At 42.2% G+C, this 15,392-nt stretch overlaps 1 protein-coding gene across 2 annotated transcripts in view; it reads left to right on the top strand.

The window, feature by feature from the left end:
• asic1c (acid-sensing (proton-gated) ion channel 1c) overlaps positions 1 to 15,392 on the top strand; it is a gene marked incomplete at its 5' end in the record, with an annotated part of 109,620 nt that overhangs the window by 81,736 nt on the left and 12,492 nt on the right. For both annotated transcript variants that reach the window (XM_080778035.1, XM_080778036.1), the window contains 2 exons: positions 8,657 to 8,807; positions 13,715 to 13,842. In XM_080778035.1, coding sequence (XP_080634161.1) covers positions 8,657 to 8,807; positions 13,715 to 13,842 — 279 coding nt within the window. The remainder of the gene's footprint in view (positions 1 to 8,656; positions 8,808 to 13,714; positions 13,843 to 15,392) is intronic.

Raw genomic sequence — 15,392 nt, forward strand, 5'->3', positions numbered from 1 at the left:
ATCCATATGTGGCCCCCTCACTGGGTCAGGATTGGGAACCTATCTCCTGGCAGTTTGATGTACACCCCTTGGACATGACTGACACTAGTGTGTCACAGCCCCTTTGCGTGCGCGTATGAGTGTGCACGTGCGTACGCATGCCTTCATGCGTGTTTCTGAGGTGTGTCTAATTGTTGGCAGACATATACCAGGTGTGTGGTGTTCACTGGTCCTTGGAAGAGCTCTCTCCACGCAGTCTTTTGACTCTAATGAGACCTCTGGGGTTCAACAGAGATTTGATATGAAAGAGGCAAAGGGTTTTGTTTGACTCTGATGTTCTTCAGAACTATCCAATCTTGAGGCACATTTGCCACATTTCAAATATTTCGACTTTCTTTCTCTTTGTCTGTTAGTCAACAACGGCAAACTGTTTCGTGTCGTAATTGTATTACCCTCCAACCTTCTAATTAGATGCTTGAATAATGAGATCAAGCTGAGATTGCCGTCTTCCTGAGGAGGAAGAATAGCAATGGACGTGTTGGCAAGAAAGAAAAATGCTTAATAAGCACAGCAGTGATTTTTATAGACCAGGAAAGTCATTTGCTGTTACCCAGAGCTGTTAATATGCCCGTGTACAGTACATCGAACCATGCCTTTGATTGTCCAAGGTGATAAATGGCTTATCAATAAAATCATATCTCAGAAACAAATGCAGTGCATAACCCTCCCTAAAGGGTCTTCCTAAATCTCTCATCTTTTGTCCTTTGCTTTCATAATGTTTGCGTATGGAGGGAAACTTGCATGCCTTTATCTCTCTCACAACATTCAAATATGATAGTTTCTATTTTCTCATCTCCTACCAAGATCAAGGTATCAAAAATTATATACTTTATACCGACAATGCGGCAAGATGCGACATGATTTTCTCGTAAGGGACGTGATTTGATAAAAGCTGGAAAAATTATGCTGTAGTACTAGTAGACTTACAGTAAACTGATTTATAGTTCAGTGCGCAACGTTGACGATTAAATTATAGGCATCCATCATTTTATATGGCTGGGATGTTAACTTAATTGCACAATAAAAAATGACCAAAAGTGTTAATTTAACTGAGAAGGTCCATTATTACACTCTGAGATCAATTCATGCATTCTATATTTTTCAGTGTACCTGGAAGAGGAGGGGGAACTAGAGACTGTTGAATGGCATGTGTGTCACTCCTGGTTTCTCTTTTAAAGGAGAATTTCATACTAGATGGCTAAGAGGTCCAGGTGTTATTTTGTGCAAAAGCGTATTATTGGCTATTTCCCCTACCAGCTCAGATTGAGTGAAAAGGGTGCCATTTCTTCTTACGCCTTTGATGGCAATTGGATGCAAAAATCCACCTATGTAGGTAGGATCATATATTCCTCAGCCTAGTAGGAAAGTCTGTGAAAGATTTCACGTAAATTGCACGCTGCGTTCATGATTTGATGCTTTTTGTTCATAACGGGCCAACCCCGCAAACTTTGAAAGCCAATGTTAGCCAATTAGGATGGAATATGAAATGTCGGACAGATCCGTCTTGAGCACATGACTGTAGAGATACTGTGTAACGATTGGCGGGATCTTTGGACAGAATCTGGAGGAGTAATCTAAAAAAATGTGTTGGTGCTATAAAAGGCCGTTCTGGAAGATTTGGGGCAGAGGTTCATTGTTGGCATCCAGGGAGTGTGTGTGCAACATTTGGCATCGGACGGACACACGGACTGACGGAGTGCAAAACATACTCTCTCCCCATGCCTTCAGCCTGGTGGAGACGATGAATAAGAAAGAATGAGGCTGGCAATAGTATACTGGTCAAACCACTTTAGCAGCAATGGCAAATGTGTAGAACATAGGGGGAGGCCGGTTAATATCCAAGATTTACATACTGTACTGGTGCTGAGAATGATAGAAACTGAGATTATAGCAATTTGACTCCAAACTGCTGACTAGAGACATTTCTGAGACCATGCAGGAGCTACGGCCCCTGACCTTGCAAATGAGCTTTAGCAATTAAGATACCAGTAAAGTGGGCCTCAATCCCATGCTGCGTATTGACATTTCCCCAAAGAAATTGAGAAGTGAGGAAATCGAAGCAGCTGGTGATCAATAAAGAACCAGGCAAAGGCCCTTTCACTCGGTTGAGACGGTATCGCTGAAGTAATTGACTTGCCCGCATGGCACTCATTCTGAATTGGTATTTTGCTTTTCATTATTATCGAGTTGAGAAATGTGCATCCCAGCAGCAGTTATAGACAGATTGGAGCACATAATATGCACCGTTCAATTTGAACCTCATAATGATTTTGATCCTTCCTAAACAGTAAGGGAGTCAAGCTGTCGAGGCTGTGACCGTCAAAGAGTATGAAGTCTCTTTTACGTACAGTTTGTTATAGGGCATTCCCAGAATGTACTTGCACCAATGGAACGGTTTGGATGCCAGTCTTTCAAGGAAAATCAGAACCAGACGCCTTTTCCTAGAAATGGCACGATGACATAGTCCAGTGACACTGTAATGAGTCATGGGGACGTGATTAGTGGCTATCACGTTGTACGTACCATGAAACCATGGACATATAGAAGGGAACTACTATAGCACAGTATTTACTATCACGTTGTACTTACCATGAAACCATGGACATATATAAGGGAACCACTATAGCACAGTATGCGACAGTCCGTTGAAGTCCATCCATCTTCAACCGCTTATCCGTAGTCGGGTCGCGGGGGCAACAGCTCCACCAGAGTGCTCCAGACTTCCCTCTCCAGAGCAACATTAGTGACTTCCTCCTGGGGGATCCCGAGACGTTCCAACTAAGGACAGTGAGTCCTCCAACTGCGCCTTGGTCTGCCCCGGGGTCTCCTCCCAGTGGGACGACAGTGAAGTGCCAAATTAAATAACTTTTAAGACCTTTTTACCCTAATACCTCATAAGAAGGTAAAAAGACCATTATTGCATCAAAAGTAATCAACAAACTATACTATATAAAAAACGAGTTAAATACAAGCTCTCGGGACAACTTGATCGGGACATCCCTAGTATCAATATTATATCCATATCATGATATTAGACTGAATATCGTCTGTGATTTTGGATATTATACTATTGTGATATATCATGAAATGTTCTATAAAAATATTAATATCGGATAAAAATCGGTATCAGCAGATACTCAAAATCAAATGATCGGAATCCGATTGGGAGCAAAAAGAACATGATCCCCCCCTCCTTGGGGAGTTTTAATTAGTTATAGGAATAGTAATAATAATAATCTGATTTTATGTAGCACTTTATGTATGCCGGAATATTCAGGGTGAGCGACAAAATAGCAGCCAGGAGAATGAGACACATACAGTGAGGGGGGGGAAAGCTTAGAGTATTATATGAAAATCTATAGATACAAAAAGATTATCCAGCACTTATGGTCTACTTACTAGATGTGTGTGGTGACTTTGACTGTTTTTTTGTCTTTGATCATTTGATCTGTCCATCAGCCTTTGGGCAGTAGCTGTGCGCTATACAGCAGCGGTTCTCAAACCTTTTCATGTCAAGGAGGACCCCCAAAATGATACTCATTAGCCCTGCGGACCCCCATTTGAAAATATATGCCAAGGACCCCCATAAGAGAAGATTTATACGGCTCTAGCAGTGATTCTCAACCATTTTCATTTCAAGGGCCCTCGGTTTGACCTGAATTAGGCTACGGTCCCCCATTTAATGGCATTTCTATCTCTGGGACCCCCAATGTATATCGTAAAATCAAAGTTAATGTAACTCTGAGAGTGTACACTCTGTGAGTTACGGACCCATAAGGGTCCATTTGGTTCCAATCATTTATCTGGGGACCCTCTGGAACTCCCTCAAGGACCCCTGGGGGTCCCCGGACCCCACTTTGGGCACCACTGCGCTACAGTATACTGTACTCTACTGTTGTTGCTGAGAGGGGAAGGAGGGGCCAACTTTGAATGTCGTGTTCATACAAACCACAAGAAACGACGCGCCTACTTGTTGGTGGAATAAGGCAATCGCATGAAGTTTGTCTCAAAGTCTCCACTGACTTGGTCTGTCTCAATTACATATAGCAATTACTTGTTGTTCAAGCAGGAAATCTGGTTGTTGCACTGGCTTTGTGAAATGTAAATTTAATTTGAGTCACAAAGTCACAAAAATAACCAAAAGTTGCAAGTTCACTCCACTCAATTATCATTGGATTTTAATCCCTGGGGAAACTGCATATTCTTTTAAGCACATTACCAAAGAAAATATAAAGGCCGTTTCCATTGTGCTTTATGTTTTGTTTTGACACATACGGTAGGAATCTCATCTATCCTGTACCACAGGAGGTCTATACTCCTGTTGGAAAAAAACAATTCCATCCACTGGCTCCACCTCATTCTCCACTCGACTGTACAGAGTGTGTGTGTGTGTGGGGGGGGGGGGGGGGGGGGGGGGGAACTAGCTCCATATTCCTCTCTGCAACCTGCAAGTCAACAGACTTAACAGCCGAGAAGAAGGAGTTGGGTCCTGGGCAGCTACAGCTACAAGTATGCAGATGGAAATCTGCAAGTATTATCTGTCAGTTGAGGTGGACGCGGAGGACCGAACGATCCAGAGCAACAGGGGCAGACCTGTCTCCGTACGTGATTGCCTCCTGAACTGAAGCAGTCGCTTACATCTGCAATTACCACATCCATTTATCCTTTGATGGAGGACTTGACGGTATAGTTACGCTTGATGCATTTTGTTAATGGAGTGATTCAGGGCTTTTTTTTACCCCCTCTCTCTGTCTCTCTTAAAGGAATCATTATGTAAATCAGTTTTTACATCCCAGAAGGAGCGCAAATCCTTTGTTATGATCTTCACGGCAGTTTACCGAGCCTGAGCAGAGAGGGATAGCGGCGGCGCATCTGGCACGCTTTACTCGCTGTTGCACAGGACGTGTCGCGCCGAAGGATCCCGAAAACATGCTTCCAAGTGCGTGAAATTAATAAGCCAAAAGTTGACGCCTGAAGAGACTGTAATTGGGTGAGAAGCACCTGCCTGGGGGATAAAGTAATGACGCTAACGGCAGGTCCCACATCAGAATCCATCACCCTCGGGTCATGCCAGTCAAAGGTGCCCAGGAGGAGACCGCCGCTGTCCACAACGCCGCAGAGCCCTGCATGACCCATCGTGAGCCGACGTCGGGGAAAGAGACCACCGTCGCTTTCATGAGAAAGACCAAGATCCATGGCCTGAAGTTCATGTTCTCTCCGGATAAGTCCAGACCCCAGAGGGTCCTCTGGATTTCGGCCTTCTTTGCATGCGTCGGCCTACTCGTCGCCTCGGCCCTGAACCGCGTTCTCCACCTCATGTCCTACCCGGCCGCCACCAAGATCTACATGGTCTGGGCTCAGAACATGTCCTTCCCGGCCGTCACTCTGTGCAACAAAAACCTGTTCCGCATGTCGACTCTCACCAAGGCCGACCTGTACTCCAGTGGCTATTGGATGGACCTGATGTATCCCAACCACACGGTGACGGAGCAGAACCTGGCCATCCTAAAGGACGGCCACAAGCAGGGTCTCCTGAGTCTCCTGGACTTCAGCGACTACTCCCCGCCCCCCGGCTACAGCGTCAACACCACCGAGATGATCGGCAGACTGGGCCACCAGCTGGAGGACATGCTGTTGCAGTGCAAGTTCCGTGGGGAAAACTGCACCTACAAGAACTTCAGCACAGTATGTAAAGAGAGAGAGAGAGAGAGAGAAGTCTGTGAGGAGTTGATGGAAATGTTATGGTTCTGGTTAAACGACAAGGCGTGTTACTTTTGAATGATCCTCTCTGTAGCAGGCGGTCTCTATGCAGGTTTACAGACTCGTACGCTGCACAGTTGTAATTTCATTTAAAGTGTGTAAGATGTGTGTAAAGTATGTCATGATGACCACATGACTTGTTCTTATTGCCTATTTTATGGCTATTATTTTGTAATCCTTCTACTATCGTATGTTTTGATTGTTAAACAAGACATTCAAAACGACATATAATGGCAAAGGCCTTAATTTATCTTTCACCTGTTTTTGTCTACTACATCCTTTAACATCCAAAGCACCCAGTTGGCTGTGTGTGATAACAACTCCAACTGAAAGAAGGATGAGGACATAAATAATTCAGACGTCATAAATCACTGCAAATAAAACTTTCAGCATCCCTATAATTAAACACCCGAAGGCTCTCATAGACGGTAATACTTCACTTCACTCTCCCGAAATGTGAAAACATCTTTTTCTGTTTAAGCACCGTACATTCATCTGTTAAGCCCCTTCGCTCATCACACCTTTAAGTTATTGCCTATAACCATTGCATGGAAAGAAAATGGTTGGCATTGTTTGCATCGACGAGATCAAAAGTCAACATAATCAGCTCCCCCTCACAATGCAATATTATGCATCTACATACTGTACAGAGCAGGTTCAAGAGAAAACAGATGGGGGGGGGGAAAGCATAGCTTCGGAAAATACTACTACAATATTTGTGACATCCTTGCAAAAAGCTCTCACATGCAGATTTAACAATCACTTGCTTCTGTGGCATAATTTAAAACAATGCACCGCTGCTGCTTTCAGAGATAGAGAGCACATTAAACTTGCACATTTTTCTGTGCTCAAATTGACATCTTTGAAGAAGCGGCTATAGCTGCCACATGAGCCAGTTGCTTGAAGGGCCTCATTACCGGTGGCAGGAGAGAGAAGCTGACACGCTGTCATGTCTGTCTGTGCTGTCTGTCTGTCTGTGCTGCGTGGGGGTCTGTCTGAGTCTGGATATGGAACACTGGCCCTGATCTTTAGCCCGTTCTGACCTGAGATCAGATTTTTAAAATGTCTGTTTGAAAATGACAGTTTTCTGAAAAAGCTATGTCGTTCTTCGATTTTTCAAAAATAGCAGACCTACAAGCTCGCTATGAGCTTGTAGATCTGCTATTTTTAAATAGCTAAAGCATAACGTAATGCTAACACCAAAAGGGGTTCCCGCCTAAAATGGGCTAGAGAGCAGCCTTTCCACACTGTCTGAAACAACTGCCTATACTTCATGTCCAAACTACCAACAACATACAAAAAAAGGTATCTTTCCTTCAAGTTGTACTGCTTGATTCCCAAAGGTGTAAATTGCAGACAATCCTTAAGGCACTCCCGTCTTTGGTGAAAAAAGATTCACATAATTTATTGATGAGCAAGACCAAAAGGTCTTCGTCAGGGTCTATCTCCAACAATTCATTCACCATGGCCCACAGGCCATGGTGAATTGAATCAATGCGTGTCTGATGATAGTTGCAAAATGCTTACTGCAACATGCTTACTCTCCCCCTCACTGTATATGTGTCTTTTCCCTTTTTACCTCCTGTATGATGAATTCCTGTTCTGTTCTGTTCTTTGGCTAAATAGAAGTGTCTATTTGTACGTCTCTAAATGTTTTGATGAATTGAACAAGGTGGACCCTCTTGTAAACAAGTGTAATGCTGTATTTGGTCGTCCACTCACAGTTGTATTGCGTTGTGCTTGAAATGTACTGTAATTCTGCAAACTGTTAATACATATTTCATTCAATCAATCAAACATTGAAATTGACATTTTCTTCAGGACACTCACGGTGCACAGGTACACAATCAATCAGGATTAAAGTATCTGCAGACTGGTGACATTGTTAATGATCTCTTCAGTTAATCAGGGTTCTCTGCCTATACGTCTGGGGACATCTAAATTCACTGAATGGGTGTTCCAGTGTGTGGAAACCATTGTGAAATGTAAAAAAATAACTGCGTTGCAGAACCAATGCAAAGACGTTAGGACGGGCGTTCATATTGGGTCCATATCAGTATTGGTTTTCAAAGGCTCAAAGCAGTGGGCATAGGTTTGTCAGTGGCTGTTTTTGCTGCCATTCTAGTGTGCATGCGTGCGCGCGCCAACCAATCAATTCCACATTCAAATTGAGCTTGAGACTTCTCTCAAATTGTCTTAAAGCTTCAAAGCGGTTGACTGAATAGCCGTTATTCAAACTTGAGTTTGAATAAAGTGTAACTAATGTTCTAATCAGATGGTGAGGAAAAACATATAGCCTACTGTATGTAACCTGTTTGGCTGGAAAATGTTATAGAGTAGCGATCGATAGTTAAACACCACTGAGATTTATTAGCATACAGTAGCTACCCCGTAAGCTAATTTAGTGCTGTCTGGTTCTTATACAGTAATGACACATTTTTTGTCAAGTTTGACAAGGTTGCCAGTTTGAACCCGGGCTCCCCCAGAGTTATAGTGTCGAAGTGTCCTTGAGCAAGACCCTAATTGCTCCTGATGTGCTGTTTGGTGCCTTGCATGGTTTCCGCCATCGGTGTATGAATGCGTGTGTGTGTGTGTGTGTGTGTGTGTGAATGGGTGAATGTAATGCACAATTTATGTAAGCGCCTTGGATAAAGGCGCTATATAAATTCACCATTTACCATTTATTTACAATGTTTTGGACAAAATTGTCTTGGGTCAATCAAATGGTGGTCCGTGGCTCAAATGCCGAAATAAACAATGCAGGGCCTTGATATGAAAAGTCCACGAGATCTCAAGGTTTTGTTTTATTCCCCCCTCCTCACACATCACAAATGTATTTTTATGTGTTCTTTCGCAGATTTACACTCGCTATGGAAAATGCTACACGTTTAACTCTGGATTGGATGGCAACCCAATTCTGACCACGTTGAAGGGCGGCACAGGGAACGGCTTGGAGATCATGATGGACATTCAGCAGGATGAATACTTGCCAGTGTGGGGAGAGACAGGTCAGTGCAAATTGACTTTATATATGTAGTCTGGGCCATATGGACACAATCTAATATCACGACATTGTTGACCAAAAACCTAGTCTATTGGCGATAATACCGGTACCGTATTTTGACATGTAAACGGCTTTGACCCATTTAGCCTTCTCAATCCTGACAGTTTTCTGAAGAACCCAATGTTTCTATGTCAGTGGTGCTCAAAGTTTCTCATGTCAAAGACCCCCACAAATATATGTAATTGGCAGCCGACCCCCATCTGAAAATATGTTGTTCAAGTGATTTGAGTTCAAAACGTTCGCTTTGAAATAATATATATAGGCTATTCAAAGATTTGTGCCACATTTTCACGATTAAAAGAATATAGCAGATCTACAAGCTTGTAGCGAGCACTATGAGCTTGTAGATCTGCTATTTTTCAATAGCTAAAGTATAACATAATGTTTAAAACACCAAAAGGGGTTCACACCCAGAATGGGTTCAACATTTTCAAAAATAGTGAAAATAGAAGATCTAAAAATATGTCGGTATCATGGTCAGAACTCAGCATCATATAAGTATCATGTCCAATATTTATATATATTATTATTTTTATAGTTTAAAATAAGGTTTTAAACCAGGAAATATCATATCATGATATTCAAAATGCCAGACGATATCTAGTCTCGATAACACAATATGGATATAATATTGATGTAAATTATTGCCCAGCCATAATAGCTAATTTATTCTTTTTCATGAGTGTCCCATGCCACAAATATCACTATGGCAGATCTACATGTACAAATTCACAGTGCATTGATGCATTGATCAGCTATTTTAGCACAGGACGGCTTCGTAAGACAAAGTATATACAGTACTACTGTAGTAGGTTTTACTCGCATGCCCCCAGTATCTTATCAACTCTGTTGACCATAATCCATACCCTGCTGCTGAGTATGATGTAAGACAGTGGTTCCCAAAGTGGGGTCCGGGGACCCCCAGGGGTCCTTGAGGGAGTTCCAGGGGGTCCCCCGCTAAATGATAGTTTGGAACCAAATGAACCCTTATGGGTTTGTAACTCTGAGAATGTACAAATGGAACCAAATGGACCCGTTAAGGGTCCATTTGGTTCCATTTCTACACTCTCAGAGTTAAATGAACATTGATGTTACAATATAAATTGGAGGTCCAAGAGATAGAAATGCCATTAAATGGGTGTCCGTATGCTAATGCATGTCAAACTGGCGGTCCTTGAAGTTAAAACGGGTTGATAATCACTGCTAGAGCCGTAAGAATCTTCTCTTATGGGGGGTCCCTGGCATATCTTTTATAATGGGGGTCCGTGGGCTGATAAGTTTCAATTTGGGGGTCCTTGACATGAAAAAGTTTGGGAACCACTGATGTAATGGCTGCCGTGTGAATTATGATCAATTGGGGGAAATGCCTAAATCATTTTAGGATCCTCTGATGCTGCCCTCGGCCAAGAAAAACGATTCAATGTTTATGTACTGTCCTGTATTGCAGTGGTTGTGGTTCCCAAACTTTTTAGCTTGAGACCCCAAAGAGAAATTAGACGTTTATCCGGGAGTCAGGAGCCAAACTAGTGAAAATACCTGATCTACAAGCTCAACATTTTGTTTTCTAATTCATGGAATTTCTTTATCCTTTCTCAATGAAGTTACTGAAAAAAAATGTATAATAATAATTTAATTTGTTTTTAATTCATGTAAATGTTTGCTTTTTTGTGAACCTTTCTTTTTTTTTTTATATATATATAATAATAATAATTAAAAACAAAATGTAGGAAATAAAAAATAACGGGACCCATAAAAATCTGTCCGCGACCCATACAGCACTGTTTGGAAACAGTGCTGTCTGTATGTATTGCATGCTTAGAGTGATAATAACGGATCTTCTCCTGGGCCTTTTCCAGACTTGAAGTAGATCTCATCCTTCACGGTAATGTTGCACCTTAGCAGAAATGTGTCGACTTGATACAGCAAGGCTAGCAGTAAAGTGTTCTATTGGTGATTGCATTGTTGATGTATCCCATTTACAGTACATTTGTGTGATATAAACACATCTATTGAATGTGCCTCTAGGTCCGAGACTCTTAATATTCACTACCTATCATACTGTGGAAGTACTTTCAGCGTGAGTGAGTATGCTTCAACCTTGGGGTGGAAAGTGAATACAATTACTCTTGTTGCTGTTATTGTGTATAGCTTTTCCACGTGCTTCTTCCAAAATTCTACGTTCACTTTTATTTTTGACAAAAGAGTTGTATTTTAAAATAAGTAATTCTACTTTCAGTAGCTTGCTGTCGTGCTGTTATGACAGTCAGATGGATATTCCATTTAACCCATTTTGGGGCGGGAACCCCTTTTAGTGTTAGCATAATGTTATTCTTTAGCTATTGAAAAATAGCAGATCTACAAGCTCATAGCGCGCCACTCGGTGGCGCGCTATGAGCTTGTAGATCTGCTAGCTTGTAGATCTGAGCTTGTAGATCTGCAGCTTGTACTGTAGGTCTGCTATTTTTGAAAAATCGAAGAACGACTAACATAGCTTTTTCAGAAAACTCAGGATGTAGAAGACATTTTTAGAATCTGATCTCGGGTCAAAATGGGTTAAGTTAGCTTTGAACCTCTTTAAATCTTTCTATTTATTATACTGGGGCCTCTCATGGTGACCATATGTCATTGTTGTCGGGCAGAAACCTTGTTACGTCCAAAACTAAGCTGCTTTTCCTCTCAGGAAATGGAAAAACGAGCCTGTGTTCCAATGGATCAAATTAGTCATTAATAGTAGTTCTGTCGGATAACTCACAAATGGATTATACAACCCTCATTAACCATTAAGAGCAGGGAGATGGATAGTATACAATAACAAAAGGGGAACAGAAATAGCAGAGCCCACCGGTGAGCAAACAGCTCGTAGCAACAACCAGGAACGCAACAGAAGGAATGCAGGACGATTTCAGCCTTGGGTGAGCTTAAATACCCCGCCCATATGGTCAGCTGATTGGGTGAGCTTAAATACCCCGCCCATATGGTCAGCTGATTGGGTGAGCTTAAATACCCCGCCCATATGGTCAGCTGATTGGGTGAGTGAGCTTAAATACCCCGCCCATATGGTCAGCTGATTGCCACGACAGCGTATTGACATGTGGGACTTGCATAGCACTGAATGAGCCCCTCGAGTACATCTGCTTAAATAGATTGATGATTGATTGATTGATTCTTTATTTAAGTGTCATGCTGCCGAAGAAGCCCAGCCCATATGGACTTACAGGACACTTTTTACAGTTTACATAAACAATTACAATAAAACCGACATGACGGTTTGCAAACAATGATCAAGTGAATACCAAACTGACACTCCAGATCCTTACGAGGCAGATTACATAATATACAACATGAAATAAAATACACCATTAGGCCTGTGACAGGAGACACATGTACCTACTTGAAGAGCTGGGATTGTCTTCTACTCCAGGCTCTAGAAACAAACATACGGACGGACTTAACCACTTTCAACCTGACATCCTTATTTTGGCCATGTTTTTATACTGTAGGTGAAATAAAAGTCTTTCCAAATTTAGAATTCAGTAGTAGTAGTAAATACTGTTTGCTACTTTTGCACAACATTGTCAGACACAAAAGTATAAAATAGGACATTCGTATCAATAAAGGCAAAAAGCACACACCCCCAGAAGATATATATCTTAAAATAGGACATTCATTTGTGGAAAAAAGTTAAATATGGAGATACAAGGGTTGTGCCCGACAGCGATTATATGTAGTTAATAAACTGCCACACAGAGCACCTCAGTGCACCTCAGTGCAGTATAATAAACTGCTACTCGGACTACTTGAGTAGTTTAAACCTTAAAGTAATTATGTAATTCTATTTGAGTAATGTTGAAGTAAGACCAACCCTAACTCAATACGATACCTTTCTACTCGGGTACTTCCACTCCTGACAGTACCCCACCCCAGTCTCACTGTGCTAACCCCAGGGCCACCTGCCAGTTGCACCACCTCACACTAAGTTCAAACTTAGCCTAGTTATAGCTTAAATGGCTTAAGTCAAGACGTATGCATTACTAAAAGCCATTTAAGCTATAACTAGGCTAAGTTTGAACATAGTGTCAGGTGGTGCAACCCCCTACGGGTAGTAGTACAGGGGAAAGGTTCCTGCTCACCACCACTCCAACGAACACGTTTGGCTATATGCACACAGAATAACTCTTCCTACTTCCGGGCCGCTTCCCTACTTCCTCCAGAGGCTCTGTTCCATTTAGTGTGCATTGGTTCTCAAACGTTTTAGTTTCAATGACCCCCATGACTCTGAGAGTGTACAAATGGAACCAAATGGGCCCTTATGGGACTGTACACACCTGTAAGGGGCCATTTGGAACCCACTCAAGGACACTTTGAGACCCACTGGTGTAGCAGAGTTCTTCCAGTGACATAGGGTATTGCACAATAGCAGTACCCTGCCTTTGTTTGACCAGAATGGAACAGAGCCTTCATTAGTATTATTGGTAACACACAAGGAAGTAGGGAAGTTCCCTATGTTATTTCCAAAATGGTGTGTGTTAGCCTAGTGTGTGTGCATATAGTTCATTGGCCGTTTTCGAGGGTGTGAAGCCAGCCAGGGAGGGCAATCTCTATCTCAGCACTAATGACTCCTACAGGACATGTTGGTCAGGCCACCTGTTCGGCATGGGCTGGAACTGGGGTTCCAGCATGTTCCTCCATGAAAAGAAGTGACCGGCGACTTCATGTGTATGAGACAAGGGGGGAAAAAGAAGGGCAGAGCTGACCCGGAATGGGTAGAAGAGAATAAAGGGGGTTCTTTTTTTTTAAGTGACAATGTCTGGTTCTTGTTGTATCCACGATTCTGGTTTACTGTATCCACAGATGAGACATCATATGAAGCGGGCATCAAGGTTCAGATACACAGCCAAGACGAGCCACCCTTCATCGACCAACTGGGATTCGGTGTGGCCCCTGGTTTTCAAACGTTTGTGTCGTGTCAGCAGCAACTGGTACCTAATGTTTAGCCTCTTCGCACCAACGCCGCCTCCCTTCAACTTCAACCTTTCACTCTGCATCATTCCGTGTTTACCCCTCCAAACCCCATTGCCCATTTTGTCTCATGTCCTGGATCATTTGTTCTGTTGATTTACCCTGTGCGTGGAATGTGGATCTTTAGTGGAATCATCCAATGATTCTGGGTACATGGCATCAAATAATGGAGCCTGATCATATTGACAGAGGTGGTAACAATGATTGGATGTACCATTCTCATCTATAAGTGCATGTAGTGGAGTTAAAGAAAACTGGCTAGACAGCATGTATACATGTCTGACAGAGTAATACCTTTAGGAAAACATTTAACAGAAGTCACACAGTGAAGATATGAAAAGAATTGGAGGCATTAGAAGCGACGCATTAGAAATCAAATCATTAAATGGCCATTAAGGCTTCACTGAATTATTTTCCTCATGTACAGTATAGCTAAAATGATCTACTGGTTGCAGTATTTAGCCTATTACACATCATGAAAGCACCCCCCCCCCCCATATAACTACAGACTATTGATGACTGAGCACATTTTGTGGATTGAATCTGGAGTTCCTCGAGGACTTAACGGAGAGTGTTTAAAAAATAATCAGATCCTCTCACTGTGAATAATAGTCTGTAGTATACTCAGGAGATGAACTGCAGGATCCACGCGCCATTATTTAAAAGCCATTACCAACTCCGATTGATTTCAGGGAAGGCAACAAAAAAAAAGGTTTCTATTAATAAGTAATAAATAATTAGACCTCTTAGATGGGGCTGCTGTTTGTTTCATTGTAATCACCACGAGGAAGGAGAAATAATAATTACCGGCGGCTTTAATTAGGGCTGAATTCACAGTGTTGCGTAAGGCATGTAAACACAGATTCCTCGTCTAGTTTGGGCACTGCCCTGACCTCATATTCTCTAGAATACATACTAGATAGGACAGTATAGTACACTACCCATACTGTTCTACAGATATAATTATATAGAGCTATGTCCTATAGAGTCTCGTTTTAAATCACTAGGATACATTCTTGCCGGTAGGTTTTTCCACCTTTCAGATATTGCTGCAGTGTGTTGCCAGGCTACACGCTCCTCATTAGCATATCCACTAGTACACAGTGTCTGACTGTAATAATCGTTCAGTTTATACCATGGTATAGTTCAAATGAACAGTCTGAACTGGTAGATCTAGCTCCCAAAATGTTGGTCCATTGACGTTTTTCATTTTTGATTCAGCAGACTAACATGGGGTGATGGAGACAGAGCAATGACCTTATGAATCAACTTATTGGACACCACAAATCCCACAAATGTTTCCATTTGGTCAACTTTTGAACACTAAAATGGTCTCGCTGTAGTATTAGTCTATTTCAGCTATTATGAAGACACGTGATGTAGGTCTATCAATCACTATAATTAAAGTAGCCTTTGATGGGGAGCAAGCCATTCCTAGTTCTCTTTAATCCTGACATGAGGACCCACGTACGTGACAGTGATGACAATGTGTTTACAACCTGACGGTTTT

Source organism: Protomyctophum bolini, assembly GCF_963924005.1.
Source record: "Protomyctophum bolini genome assembly, chromosome: 12".
Lineage (NCBI taxonomy): Eukaryota > Metazoa > Chordata > Actinopteri > Myctophiformes > Myctophidae > Protomyctophum > Protomyctophum bolini.